This window comes from Macrobrachium rosenbergii, chromosome 12 (genome assembly GCF_040412425.1).
Source record: "Macrobrachium rosenbergii isolate ZJJX-2024 chromosome 12, ASM4041242v1, whole genome shotgun sequence".
In the NCBI taxonomy this organism is placed as follows: Eukaryota; Metazoa; Arthropoda; class Malacostraca; order Decapoda; family Palaemonidae; genus Macrobrachium; species Macrobrachium rosenbergii.
The window spans coordinates 5,615,501-5,630,394 of record NC_089752.1 but is presented as its reverse complement, the minus strand read 5'-3'; the positions used below and the strand labels follow the sequence as shown (position 1 = coordinate 5,630,394).

At 36.3% G+C, this 14,894-nt stretch overlaps 1 protein-coding gene across 1 annotated transcript in view; it reads left to right on the top strand.

The window, feature by feature from the left end:
• The first annotated feature begins 3,451 nt into the window (after positions 1-3,451).
• Positions 3,452-14,894, top strand: part of LOC136844307 (myoneurin-like) — a 23,535-nt gene continuing 12,092 nt past the window's right edge. The window contains exons 1-5 of the mRNA XM_067113281.1: positions 3,452-3,864; positions 8,791-8,910; positions 9,930-10,409; positions 11,127-11,418; positions 11,539-11,630. Of these exons, the coding sequence (XP_066969382.1) occupies positions 3,802-3,864; positions 8,791-8,910; positions 9,930-10,409; positions 11,127-11,418; positions 11,539-11,630 (1,047 nt within the window). The 5' untranslated portion in view covers positions 3,452-3,801. The remainder of the gene's footprint in view (positions 3,865-8,790; positions 8,911-9,929; positions 10,410-11,126; positions 11,419-11,538; positions 11,631-14,894) is intronic.

Sequence of the window (14,894 nt, the reverse complement as noted above, 5' to 3'; positions counted from 1 at the left end):
GATAGTGAAGTTACTTAGCAATTAACACTGACAGCAGCAGAAGGCCAATATGCCCAGAAAGAAGAGGTTTGGAGACGTTGACAGGACTGACATAACCTATGCAAGGTCTAGACAAGAGTTTTAGAGGATACAGTATTAATAACCAAGACATTGGTGATACCTGAGACATAGAATCTGAGAAATTTACACATTTCAGAGAAGAAGGTAACCCAAGAATTACTGATTTCCACAAAACAAATGTGGTTAAGTGTAATGTGATTGCTGTCAGGAGTTTAAGAAAACTCAACAAAATTTATAGAAATAGTTCTTATAAAAAAAAGGTGAGTCACCAAAATACTGGTAATGTGAAAGGGGAAGAGATTTGAAGATGTGTCTTCAAGGAACTGAATTTAAATCAAGTTTTATGACCCCTTTCAGATAGCTCAAAAGTTCTGAGTTTAACAGATTAGGAAATGTAATTTGTGATAGATTACAATGAAAGGGAGAGGAGTAAACTGTGAATAAAAAAATGAATTCTGAAGGTTGAAATTTTGGAAAAGTATACATAGAACAAGCAGATTCATGATTGTCACTAGAAAAGAGGAAAAACCATGAGGAACACTGATTTGAAATGATGACGGAGCCTTGTTCCAGACTATCAAATGCCTCATAAATGTCAACAGTGACAAGTCTCTGTTCCCACAGAGATTATGACCAAACAGTGAGACAGGAAAGGTCATCAGCAGGTTCTGCCTTTTGGGAGCCAGAAAGATGATCCTGTTCTTGGATACCTTTGGTCGACTCTTCTCCCATGGTAAGTCTGTTACTGTACCCCTCTTAACTTTTCGTTAGGCAGTTAAGCAATTTTCTGTTTATGTTGGCCAAGTAAGTTCAAGTATTCTAATCTGGTGGCTGGTAATATCCTTGGTTGTTTTCCCAATTTGTCACCACATCTTACCTCAGGATGAAGTTTTTCATTCTAGAAATTACCTATCCCATTTCAGTCCCGTATCTTTAATATTCAGTTTTGATATTTAAAATGTTCAGTTTTGTACATACGTAGAATTGCTTCACCAATGTCTTGTAAGTACTGTAGTTTTACGGTGATTATGAGCGTGTCTGTTGCAGCAGAAATGCCAGAGGATAACTGTTATGAATTTGATGGATTAAGAGAATGTTTTGATAAAATGAATCATAGTATTGATAAAATTGAATGAATTGTAGCAGATGGCAAATATTGTGGAATAATTGAAAACTAATATTGGCATCTAAAGACAGTACTTGTAAAGATTAAAAAGCAGAGTGCATTGGTGAAGGTGAAACATAAAAGGTCTCTATGATGTCTCCTGATTTGTTTTTATTATATGAGAAATTTATAAGAGAGGCAAATGATGCAGGTGGTCAAATTGTCACCAACAATAATTATGCCGATGAAACATTTAATACATTGTAAAAACTACAGATTACTACAGGTGTTTAGGGCCAGTGAAGATAAAAGTCTCGGTGTCAATGTGGCAAAGACTGCAACAACAAATGAAATGCAAGTTAAGTATAGTTGGGAAAAGAATGCAATAATTGGATCAGTTTCACTACTTTGGTAGCTAAAGTGCATTGCAATATGGAAATTATATTGAAAAGTAGGAATATATTCTTAGTACAAAAAGATCGTGGAAATACCTTTGGTCATATGTGGATGTGACTGTCATGAATGGAGATACAAAACTAATGAGAGAATTCTAGAGAGCAACCGCAAGAAGACAATTTTTTAAACAGTTCAAGAAGCATGCTGTTTTTCAAGAAATAATTTTTTTTAGTACCTACCTATTATTTTAACATACCCCATTAATGCATAACTGCTTGAAATGTTAAGCCCTGTGTTAAAGAAAATGTTGATCTAGAGATTGGTAGGTTGGCAGCTGCACCAAAATCCTGTAGAGCTATTGTGCCCAACTGAATAATTTACTGTATGTCTGTCCCTCTGCAACAGAACTGTGTGGTTAGGAGGAGGGCAATCAGGTTCAAGTAATGTCCTTGTACTGAAAAGGTTAATTTTGTTTTAATACTGTGTTTTATTAATATATATAACCCATTACATTAAATAGATGTAATGAGCAGCTTGAGTGGGAGGTGTGCTTAGTCGCTTATATTCTTATAAGCTGAGGACTTCAAGGGATAAGCGAGCTTGTTTGAGGGTTGGAGAAGTGAGAGGATGGCATGAGAGCCCAAGCAGCTGAAAAATTAACCTCATAATGGCGTAGGTAGAAAAGAAGACAGATCCCTGAGTATTAACTAGTTCTGTTGAATTATTAGGCCAAGCTTTGTGAGGAACACAGTGGTCCTGTCCTTGAGATGCTGATCCAGAGTTGAAAAAACACAAGATTTCAATTGGTATGGGAAGTAAATCATCCAAGGAGATGAGTGAAGCCAAAGCAAATTACCTGAACCAGAAAAAAAAAATTCTGGAAAAGATACAGTAATTCTGGACCGTCTCAAAAATCTGGGAATCTCTTGAGACTTTTTAACAAAGTCCTCTCATTGCCAAAACACAAAAACAAAAAAAATAATAAAACTCCTCTCAGAGGTATTAACGAGTAGTAAATGCGCAGAAGTTAAGATACCACTCTATTCAGTCGTGTGTCATATATGATTATGAAACACCTTGCTTCAGAACACAAAATATATTTGTGGATGTGTCATTGACTGAGGAGGTTCTTTGCAGCACAACTTCAACCCCAGTTATATTAGTTTTTGCCTTTTACTTGTCGACCATTCCCTTCAATCTTTCCTTACCTAGCTAGCTAGCTGTCTTCTATAGTTTGATCTCATTCCAGTCTTCAACTCTCATTTAAGGACAAGTCATTTCGGCAATCAATGAGAGATCTAAAAGTGTGACTTGGTTGTCTATTTTAAAAGACAGTGACATCATGTAATGAAAATGTAAAATCAGACATTGCATGCACACTAAAAATAAATGTGAGAAAACAGAAAATAACTTGAAGTTATTATATCTTCAAATTTTAAATTGGAACTAAACGTGCATATGTTTCTGTTATGACAATCTTTATGAAGTTCTAATTCAGACGAGAGTTAATAAAATGCAATGAACTAAGATGTGGGTTTTTCACTAAAGAAAAATTTAGACATTTTACCTTTTGCTCATAAAATATGCCTCAGCCTTTGAAGAAAGTGAATATAGATAATGAAGATGTACTGTACAGTATAAATTTCATCTCTGCCCACCAAAAAACTGCTCATCAGGTCATCACCACATAACTTTTGAACCCATTCTATAATTGATGAATTTGGTAATAGAATATAATAAACTAAATCTGTTTAAAAATGATTACTATTCTAAAAATGAGGTAATCAGTGTTTACGCTGTGTTGCTTTTATGTCTCAGAGTAAGAAACATCACCTAACATACAAAGGCGTAAGAGTAAGAAACATTATCCAAATTTAGGTCGCGAATGTCATTCCTGTGAGGATCAGCCAAGTGACTGTAAACATTAATGGCTGATCTGTGATTACGAGAAGATTGTCGATAAGGTTTTAATGTAATTGCGTAGTTTTAAAGTGGTGACAAATTGCCAAAGCGGTTTTTAACAGTTAAATGGAAATCCCGTCAAGATATGCCAGCCCCAAATCAACGTAGACGAGACGAAGCTCCGATGGAAAACGTATGAAGGAGAAAACTTGGACGTCGGAAAATTTTTGACGTCTAATCTGACATTTGACCCCAACCCCAGGCCTTAATAATTGGAAGGTCGCTCGAGTGCTATTACGTTTATATAAAAAAAACTTAGTTATCAAACAAACGGAAAAATGTCGTCATCCGCTGAAATGGTTCGCGAAGCAGCGTTGTACTTGGAGTACTTCTTGAAGGGGGTGAGGAAAATACACGAATTTATTGTAGTTTGTATTGTCTAGTTTGTATCTACGTGAACCGATAATTTTTTTGTTTGTACAGATAAACCATAACCACTGGGCCAATAGTTAGACTGCTGTTATTTAAGGCTACTTGTATACCAGTTCTTGGAATCCTTAGGATAGCCTGTGCTGAGATGCACGCTAAAATTAATTGCAGATTTACGAGGTATTTCTGAGTAAGAGCTCTGCATGGACTGTTACCTTGGAAATTTATTTTTCCTATGCTTTTAGTGTTGCTTGTGAATTAGGTGGTGTTGTCTATTGTCGGTAAATTATTATTAACCTCATATCTACCCAACAGGGTTTGGGGCCCTTTGGGAACGTGGGGTTTTGTAAATGGGAGAAAGACTGGGCTGCCATATTGTTATTATGGAATGGTTCTGTGCATGCACAAGACATTAGGGAGCCATATGTCTAAGAAGGGATTGGCTAAGGTAACGTATTATAAAAGGAACTATACTAACCTAATGTACCCTTACCTAACCTAACCAAGCAAGCCATGTTACTTAGTTGGGGGCCGGAGCCCCCCGGTGAAGGAAACGCCACTTTTTACCAAGAGCTCCCCTATAACACTGTGCAGGCACCAATAGCATTCCAGGATGGCCACCGTACAACTTCTGAGGTTAATTACAGTCTTCTTCTTTTTTGTGCTTTTATTCCCATTTTTGTAGGCATGCATGCCTTTTTGAAGGACTTTGATTTGCTTTAGGGTAGACCTGTGGTCTCCAGGATGACCCCGATGCATTATGTTTCATGTATCATACCGATAACTTTCTTGAGTCAGCGGGTTAAGTTACGTGTGAGATGTTTGTTATGTTTTTAAAAGGTGTTGTAGTGGCTAATTACAGTCAACAAAAAATCTTGATAAGCAACCAAAATACTATAGATAAATCAGTTTCCAAAGTAATACCCCATGCAGAGCTATTGCTTAGTTCTACCATTTACCTATATTGAGATAGGCCTATTTATTGTCTTTGTTTCAACGTTCATACCCATCGGGCTGGTACTAGCCCAGACATGATGTTGAAGTAAAAAAATTTTACTTTAAACCATTATTACATTTTGGACTTGATAGTATGGTTTTTCTGGGCCTCAGTCTGGTTAGGTCATATTCCTTCTGATATGCCTACCAGGCCTACAGTGGCCCTGACCCCTCACTCTGCAGTTGCTCCCTAATCAGATTTTAGAATGTAGGCTACCTTAACCCAATCTAATCTTGGATGCCATGCCCTAACCTTGCTGGGGAGACTTCACCCCCCCTTAACCCCCCAAGTAATATGTGGCCCCTCACTCTGATTCTGCTTGTGCTTTGAACGTCTGTGATGTTCGTTTCATTAGCAAAGTGACCTAACCAACCACATCTAACGTAACTTAACTAACCTAGCCTAGGATTACCTTAATCTGATTAGAACTATCAGTGGGGTATTATATTACTTTAAACAATTATTGTAAATGTCATTTTCATATGTTTTAGGCTAAAGTGTGCTTTGAACATTTCTGAAATTTGTTTCGTTAGCAAATAAGTACTTTTAGGGATAGGGGACCCCATCCTAATATCTACAACTTGGGGGACCACAGTAGGAAAGTGGGTTTTCTCATTCAGTTTAAGTTCTTGGAATGTTTTCAAACTACTGCAATATCATGCACTAGGTAAGGACCTGGTACCCTAGGTCAGGTTAGGTGTGGTTGGTTTGGTCATTTGCCAAAGAACAAAGACTATGAATATCTCAATGACAGTAAATAGGCCATGCAACTTATTTTAAGAGTGTTTTTCACTTAAAGCATTGTAAGGAGACTCAAGAAAAAAAACTCAAGTATCAAAAACTTGTGTTAAAGTAGTCCAAAATAATAACCCTCCTAACAGTATACCTGTAGGCATTTGAGTAATTAAAATAGTAAATTGGATAAAAGTGAGGAAGCGTTACATTATTCTGGATCTATCTCCTTGGGTCGCTCTCTGCTTGTAAGATCAAAGATGTAAATTTCACCAGAGATGCATCCTTCCATAATTTCCTCTTAACCTAATACCAGCCTTATGATGCTGTTCCCTTACCTGGTGGGAGGTTTTGCCCACTTGAACCCCCAAGTGTGACATGCATTGCAAAATGCCTTGTGTGTGCAACTGTTACAGTGTTACTTTATGGTAGTAGTATAAAATTGTTTCACACCTTAGGTATTCGAAAAAGTACAGAGAATTTGAATAGAAAGTTAGGAACAAAGCAAGGTGAAAAGAATATTTACAGAATATCAAACATAGGGAAAAAGCAAAAGCAAGATTTGGGTCAGTCAGGTGTCATCAAAGATAGAGAAGGAAATATCTTGCGTAAGGATGAAGACAAAACAAAGATGTTCAGATTATTATAAGGCTCTTTTTAGCACAAAATGAAAGAGGGTACCTTGGGGAAGTGGAGAGGGTGGAGGGGCCAGTGATGGAGACACAGTACATAGAGGTAAAGAAGGCTCCAAGTAAAACTGAAAAATAACAAAGCACCAGGTATATCAGAGTTGCAAATTGAAATGTTGTAGGCACTTGGTGTGGAGGGCAAGAATGCATATTGGAACCGTTAAGGGCAATCTGGGAACAGGAAGAAAATCTGATGGTAAGCCTGTTTAAAGAGAAGGGAGATATTATGAAGTGTGGTAATTTTTGAGGTATCACACTACCAGTTTGTTGAAGGTTTTGAAAAAAATGCTTGATGAGAGATCGCAAGAAATTATGTGAATATTGGTGAATTGCAGTTTGGTTTCATTAGAGGGAGAGATACAGTTGATGCTGTCTTTGTAATAGGATAGTTATAGGAAAAGGAATGTAACTGGAGGTTCTACTTAGAGAAGGCATTTGATAAAATACCAAGGGAGGTAGTTTTTTGGTGTTTTGAGAAAGAGGAAAGTGCCAGATAGTTTGTTAGGGAGGTTGAAATGATGTACAGTATAAAAGAACAGGGAAAGCAGTAACAGCCTGCGGGCAAAAGTGACACGTGTGAAGTTTAGAGTTGGTGTGCATGAAGCATCAGGGCTTATCCTATTTCTGTTTGTAGGGGTATGGCTATACTGTATTTAGTGAAAGATTTAGAAATGAAAATCTGTGGGAATTGTTATATGCAGAAGATCTGGTGAGTATGACAAAGGCTGAAGGAGAATTGCAAAGAAGAGTAAGAGAGTAGCAGGTTGTTGAGCAGGGGTTGAAAGCAGCTTGGGGAAAATGGAACAAAGTAGCAGGGTTATTGTGTGACAAAAGAATGCCAAGTAAACTGAAAAATAAAGACCTGTGACACTATAATTAGACCAGTGGTGATGTGTGGTCCAGAAACAGGGGCATTAAGAAGGAAAGATGAAAAGAAGCTGGATGAGGATGCTGAGGAAGTGATTTTACTGCACGAGAGGCTAGAAATTGAAGTGATTAGAAGTGCTAGAGTGGTAAAGATTACTGATATGATAAGAGTCGAGATCGAGATGGCTTGGGCATATGCTAAAGAAGAGCAAGGAGGGCTTGGGTGGAACTTATTGGGGTAGAAGGTCGAGAGTAAAACAGAGGATAAGGTGGCGTGATAAGGTGAGGGAAGATTTGGAGGAAGTTACTTTCAACAGAAATAATTGGAGAAGACTTGAAAGCAACTGACCCCTTAGCTTAGGAATAGCAGTGGGGATGAAGAAGAAAAAGGCCTACAGTGCTACTCCGCTTTTTTGTGCTTCACTTTTTCACACTTCATTTTGTCATGGATTTTTGTGGAATACATTATTCACTTTTCCGCTGGAGAACTTTCACTAATTCGCGGATTTTGTAGATAACGTTACTGCAGTGTAAGTACAATGTAAATTATTTTTGTCATAAAAATCTGTATTTAGTCTCGAACACAATGTGAAAAAATACAGTAATTAGTGAGTAAACAGTGTTGCTCTATGGAAAAAAAGCAAATTAGTGATCATTTTAATTGCTTTTACCAATATGTGAAGAAAACAGGACGACTTCAGTAGTATGAGAGAAAACAGCTATGATTATGTATACAGAGGTAACTTGATTAGTTGTCAAACGTTCTGTAAGGTAGATTTATTTAATTTGTATTAAGATTTGTTTAATTTGTACTAAACATATTATAGATATTTTGCTGTGTTTACACTAATACTGTATTAATATTTTAGATGAGTAAATCATTATTATAAGCATTTTAGGAGGCATATACACAAGAGTAACAGTTGTAAAAGGGTACAGTGCTACTAATCTAAGATGACAGGGTGTTTTGGGATGGTGGTTTGGGGTGTATTTTTGTTTGAATTATACACATCCCAGTCATACAAACAACCTGTTTGTGCCCATATAAACCCAGTATTCTTATAGTAATTATTATTGGTCATTCAAGATAACGAATAATAAAAATTTATGGATATTTTGTTTATAGTAAATAAGATAAACATTTTAAAGTAATGTAAATGAACACTTAAGTATTGTGTACACATTGGTAAATGAACATTATTCTGGACTAGGAGCAATGCATGTAGTGTTATCATTTTTCATTACTTTATGTAGTTAAGATTATGATAAAATGCCAGTAAGTAAAAAATTGAGAAACGGTAGAGGAAAGAAGGAAAGTATTTGTGTGTGTGTATGTGTGCGTGCTCGTATTTTGGGAGTTTCTTAGCACAATATCAGAATGCTCTCTCTCTCTCTCTCTCTCTCTCTCTCTCCTCTCTCTCTCTGTTTATCCTCTATTTCACTGACTCCCATTTAACTATATACTTTTTACCAAGTTTCAGCAACCAATTCCAGCTTGTGCAGGGAAATACTCCTGCATAAAAGGTTGTGGTTTACATAACTTGGAAAAATATAAATTTATTTTAAAATTGATATTTTTAGTTGAAAAATTCATACATATTTTTGTGTTGCAGCTGTCAGAGTGCAATGTTGTCGGAAGTTATACAGTCCAGTTCTTGGAGCTGCGAAGTTTTAATGTCCGTTTGGAGGCATCTCTAGCAGATCATTTGAAATGTTTGGTGATCAACATGAAGGTGGGTAATAGATTTTTCACTGGGGATTATTGAAGAACTATAATTTGTAGTTGACTGTTTTCCTTTACAAAATGTGTATTTGGTGAAAAGTATACTGTCATTGTGTCTGCTATTAGGCAGCAAGTATTTTCTTAATACAAGCCTATTCAGGTTCATTTCCAAAGCTCATGATCTTAGACGGTGGCCACTTACATTATTTTCATTACATGAATTTCGGGGACCTTACTAATGTTCAGGTGGAATTCTCCTAGTTTTCAACGTTCTATTTAAAGTCCTTAATAGCATAAGAATGATATTTATTTCTCTGTCATTGTTATTTCACCGGCAACACGGGTCCTCGATCCAGAAAAAAGATTTTGACAAAGGAAAATCTATTTCTGGGAGGGGCCCGTGTCACCCAGTGACCCACCCTGTTTTCATTCTCTCCTCCCATGGTAAAACATCATTCTAGTGGGGTGGGTGCTAACATGGAATGCAACTAGTGTTGCTTTGTGTACAGTCCGCGAGTAGTGCATGGGCTTGTATCGGGCACTCTCGTTGGGACTTTTGACATTGGGAATCTTTATAGGCAGGGTCCCGTGATTGTGACAGTCTCACCTCTTTACCATATACGACTCCATTTCTTGAGCTCGCTCTGTGGTAGTAACCCAGCATTTAGCATTTCTCTGGTATCTAGCAACGGAATTACCTAGAAATAAGTGCTGAATGGATTATTTCACCGGGTGACACGGGCCCCTCCCCAGATTTTCCTTTGTCAAAATCCTTTTTTTGTGCTACATTGGTGAGCATTTTGTGAGGAAAGTACAGTAATACCTTTTTAAAACTGTCGATTCACCGATTAAACAGTAATCGGTGATTTAAATCCACCTGCTTTCAATGATCAATCAATGCTTCCCCCCCCCCAATTTTTTTTTTTGTCTTTTTTTTATAAATGTAATTAGGAGCATTTATTTACTGTTTTTCTTTTATTTGTTCTTTATCCTTTAAATCACTCTAATCTTTTTGTTTTTAAATTTCAGGGTTTGTTGATGAAACTAGACAGCTCTTTCATCCCATATTGCAACACTGGAGTTCAGACTGAAGACATTTCATTGTGTTCGTTGTGCAACAGTCATAGTACAATTTATTTATCTCCTGAAAAAGATTCAAAAAAATTTTTTGAAGAAGTGGAAAGAACATGTGAGAATCCAGAAATAGATCCATTGCTAACTTCAAATCCTCTGATTCAGCTGAAGCAAGAAATACCTTGTCTGAATGCAGCAACATCCAGGTCTGTCCAGTTCAGTAGAAAAGAAAACATTACAAACATTATACACATAGATAGCACAGGTGTGAAGGACCCTCTTGCGTTGGTGGAACATGACAAAAGCCCTGGTATCAAAACTGAAAAATGCAGTGTAGCGTTATCTTTAACAGCCTTAGATGATAATTTAAACATTGGATATACCACTGCTCCACAGATGGAAGAAGGTCAAGGAGAGATTCTGCTGGACCACCAGGTGAGTAAATATTTTACTGTATTGCATTGTTGTTTGTATGTAGATCAACCTCTTATTTTCGCATTAAGGCAAACCACAGAATTTCACAGTCAAATGGTCAGTTAATTACTTTTGGCAGTTTCACTAACACATGAAAGCACTTGGTCAGCTTCTTGTCATTCCTTCCCCTAGCTGTGCGACATAAAATATCACAAGTTTTAGCAATAGATCATCAGTGTATATATGTATTAGCCCCGTAGGGGGGTAGCACTGTCAGTGTACCCCATGCGGTGCACTGTAGGCATTACTTAAGGTTCTTTGCAGCGTCCCCTTGGCCCCTAGCTGCAACCCCTTTCATTCCTTTTACTTTACCTCCGTTCACATTCTGTTTCTTCCCTCTTACTTTCCACCCTCTCCTAACAATTGTTTCAGAGTGCAACTGCGAGATTTTCCTCATGTTACGCCTTTCTAACCTTCCTACTTCAAGTTTCTCTTTTGGCGCTGAGTTACCTCTCAGATCCCAGCACTTGGCCTTTGGCCAAAATTCTATACTACTGTATTCTGTTCTACATGTATTAGATATTTCTGTTTACTTGTATTTCATGTAGTCATGTGAAGCTTGTTTTTACTGACGGTGTACTGCATTCAGTTAAATACCTTCATCACTCAATTGCATTCAGGAATGGGTTGAAAATTTTAATGAAAATTAAGCAGAACTTCTTACTCATATCTTTGCAGGATGGATCTGATTCTACCCATTCAGAAGGATTGATGTATTCTATATATACAATGAATTCCTGTGGAGCCCTGCAGCTAGTGAGCAGGGTCCTGAACAAAAATAATTCCTCAAAAGATGGATTAAGTGAACCTGTGGAGAAAGCTATGATTGAAATAAACAACTTGAAAGAAGAGCTTTATTCTCCAAATAATCTTGCAGCATTGGCTATACAGGAAAATAATAATCAAGACCAGGGATCATCTATTACTGAAGAAGGCTTAGCCATAACAGACAGCAGTCTTGGAAATCCAGGTAAAATGTTGCAGTATTTCTTTTTACCTTTGTCTTAATTTATCATTTATTTTTGTTGACATACTCATAGATTTCTGGTGTGTACCTCATTTTTGTGAAATGTTCAATCCACTACTCCAGCAGTGCCTTGTAAATTTTTGTGCAAAATTAAAAAAAAATTGTTGTCACTCCATCAGTCTGCTTCTCGTGTGGAAGAGTTACAGATTTATACAGTATGAATTCTTAAATATTTTTTAACAAAACATGTTGATATTAATGTGTTATGGTACTCTAATGCCTTCTAGTGGTGATTGGTACTGTTGGATTCTGATTCATGTTGTTAATATGAATACTTCACATTTCTTTCATGCATATCCTTGCTGCAGTGTTGTCTTTCCTATAATGTCTCATTATTGATCTCACATAATGCATTTAAGAAATGTCCTTACTCTGAATTTTCAATAGGCCATTGAACAGTATTCTCTCCTGGAGGATAGGTTATTTGAACCCCGCAAACAAGGAAACCATGTGTTTTCTTCCCCCTATCATAATGCATCCAATGAATGAGATATATGATGGTAATCCTGAGAGGTTCCAGGACTTGGTCAACAAGGTGGAGTCAGTGATCAGGGAATGGGTGATTAAGGAATTGCTGGATGGATCACTCTTCTTCTGGTTAAAGTCTAAAAATCAACAGAAAGTTGGTATCCAGTCATTGACCTCAGCCGACCGAATGAGGTGCTTAGGCTGATCCCCTTCAGAATTAAAATTACGGAGTCCGTGAGGCAATCTATCAGTAAGGAGACTTCTTGGCATCCTTAAACTTCCAGGGTACTTAATTCTACCGTCTAATATACCCAGCCTTGAGATTTAGATTTGAGTGATGATAGAAAGTTGATAAACTTATTTTATGCGTATGTTGCTATACTAATGAGAAATATATCACACTGTACAAATCTTGCTCAATACATGTATCAGACCTATGAAAAATCGAAGAAAAACAGAAATAATGATGAGGGATGGAGAAGGGGTTAATGAGGTCAGGTCTTTCAGATACTGTATTCAGAAACAGTGATATCTTATACAGGTTTTCTTGAGTAGGAATATATTGAAAGACTAAAAAATAAAAATCAGACTGACTGAATGAGATTTGGAAATTAGATAAACTAAAATTGCCCATAAAAATACTGAAAGACTATTTATTAGTCTAGTGTGGTATGTATTGCCATATGGGCAAGAATCATGTATGACAATGAAAATATATCTGAAAGACTTAGTCAAATCAAAAATAAAGTTTCAAGAAGAATATTAGGAGTTAAGTGGCTGGGTAGAATTAGGAATGGTAACATAAGAGAAATTATGAAAGATTGATATGTAGGTGAGATAAATGATGACAGAGAGATAGAGATGTTTGGACCTTGTCTTTTGAGGCAACATGGGGAGATTAAGATTAGTACAAGATTGAGTCAGCTGGGCTCCTCTGGGCACCAGAAGAGTTAGAAGACCCAAACCTCCTTGGATGATAACTGTGAGATGCGAAGCTGGAGTAGAGTGGATATATTGAAAGTAATAGCACAGGGGAGACCTGAGTGACAGAATTTCACTGAGGCCCCTTGCATTGCATGATGACATGGAATGACAGAATTCATGGCCAGGGTACAAGGAAAAGATCAATTAGAAATGAGTGTGTCTAGAAAAGACTGAGATCTCAAAGATTGAGATGGTTTTGACATGGAATGGTAAGGGATGAAGGACAGTTAGTTAGAAAAGTAGATGTAAAAGCAGCAAGATGAAGACCTGTAGGAAAGTTCAGAAAATGGAAAAGTGTATAGATCAAGACCAAGATCTGTTGGGAATTCAGGCAAAAGTGCTCAGGATAGTAGAGAGGACTCATTAGATATTTAATCATATAAAGTAACCCCCACTTCGTGTGATAATTCACGTTTATCATACCAACTCTTAACTCGTGACTTTCTGAAACCTAATTTTTAGCCTGATTTGAGAGAGAGAGAGAATAATAATAATTTTGATAAGAATACTGTTTTATTTACTGCAATTATTTTGTACATATTATACTGTCATATTATCGTATTATATATAATATGAACATAGTGATCATGGGTCATTTGCTTCCTGGTAATATTTACATTCTGCAAATCATCAGTTTATTTAATTTTACCAACATTATTAATGCCATTAGTTGCTAAATGAAACTTAATTTGGAGATACTTGTTTTTCATAAATTATCAGAGCTGGGTTTAAAAAATGCAACTAACTTTATTTACAAACACAGTAAATTAAATGAGGTAAAAGTGTGATTTACCAGTTTTGGAGCCTGCACATTACTTGTTTCTTCAGCCAAAGCTACAACCTGCAACTTAATTTTAGTGGTATACTTTCTTGACACTTTCTACTCCATAGTATGAATGACGAATAAAATTTTTTATTTGTCTATGGAAATCCCCATTGAAAATTATCAAGTTTTTAACAAGTCAAGTACTGTAACACAACTCTTAATAAACATGTGTTAGTTATGGGCACTAACATTGGGCAAGCAACTGTTGCTTAGTGTTAGTTATGGTAACTAACATCAGCAAACAGCTGTTTTTCAATATTAGTCATGATAACTAACATTGGCAAACAGCTGTTTCTTTATTTGGATGATTATACAGTACACTATCCATATTTGGTACTATTTATGCCAGTGTTTTGCATGTAGTAGTAAGTGGTTGCTAATTATAAGAAATAGTAATGAATTCTTAGACAGTCCACAAGTTTGGTAAGCCTGGTTGAATGTATGAGGATTCACATTTAACCCACTGAACTTTTGCTTCTAGGCTTACTAATTAGTTAAAAGCTAACTTTGATATAATAGGCATTATCAATGGAATCTACCAAAAAAAAATTCACACTATACACAATATGTGTGATGAAATCAAGTTTGGGACAAGATTTTAAGGATAGCATGATACATGAGTATATACACAAATTACAATTCTTTTTTATTCTGTGTATTTTTTTCAGTTTTACAAATGTTTTAGTTGGAAATAAAATATGCTTGTACAGTATTTACAGAGCAAGTTTGAGCTCCGAAATTCAAAGAAATGCAAAATGCAAAACACAGCTTGCCCCAAGGGTTTCAGATAAGGGATTGTGAACCTGTTAAATGTCACTAGCACACCTTATAAACCTCAGAACCACAACATTGGGTCATATATGCTGTCTGTTATGTAAGAGCTAAAAACTTTAATTTTTATTACATAAAGAAATTAAGTTGTATTAAAATGAATACCTTCTGAGGCCTAGCTCATTACCTAACTGGTACTTTGGCTGAGCTTCAGCCTAACTTTTATGGGTTTGTTAAACAGGTGCTTGTCAAACACCTTTGTCTGCTAAATAATTTTAAATTAGTGGTTTACATATTAAACTTCAAAATTGTTTTAACATGCTTTGTTCTTACTTAATTTGCCTAGTAACAGTCAAATTAAGTAATATGT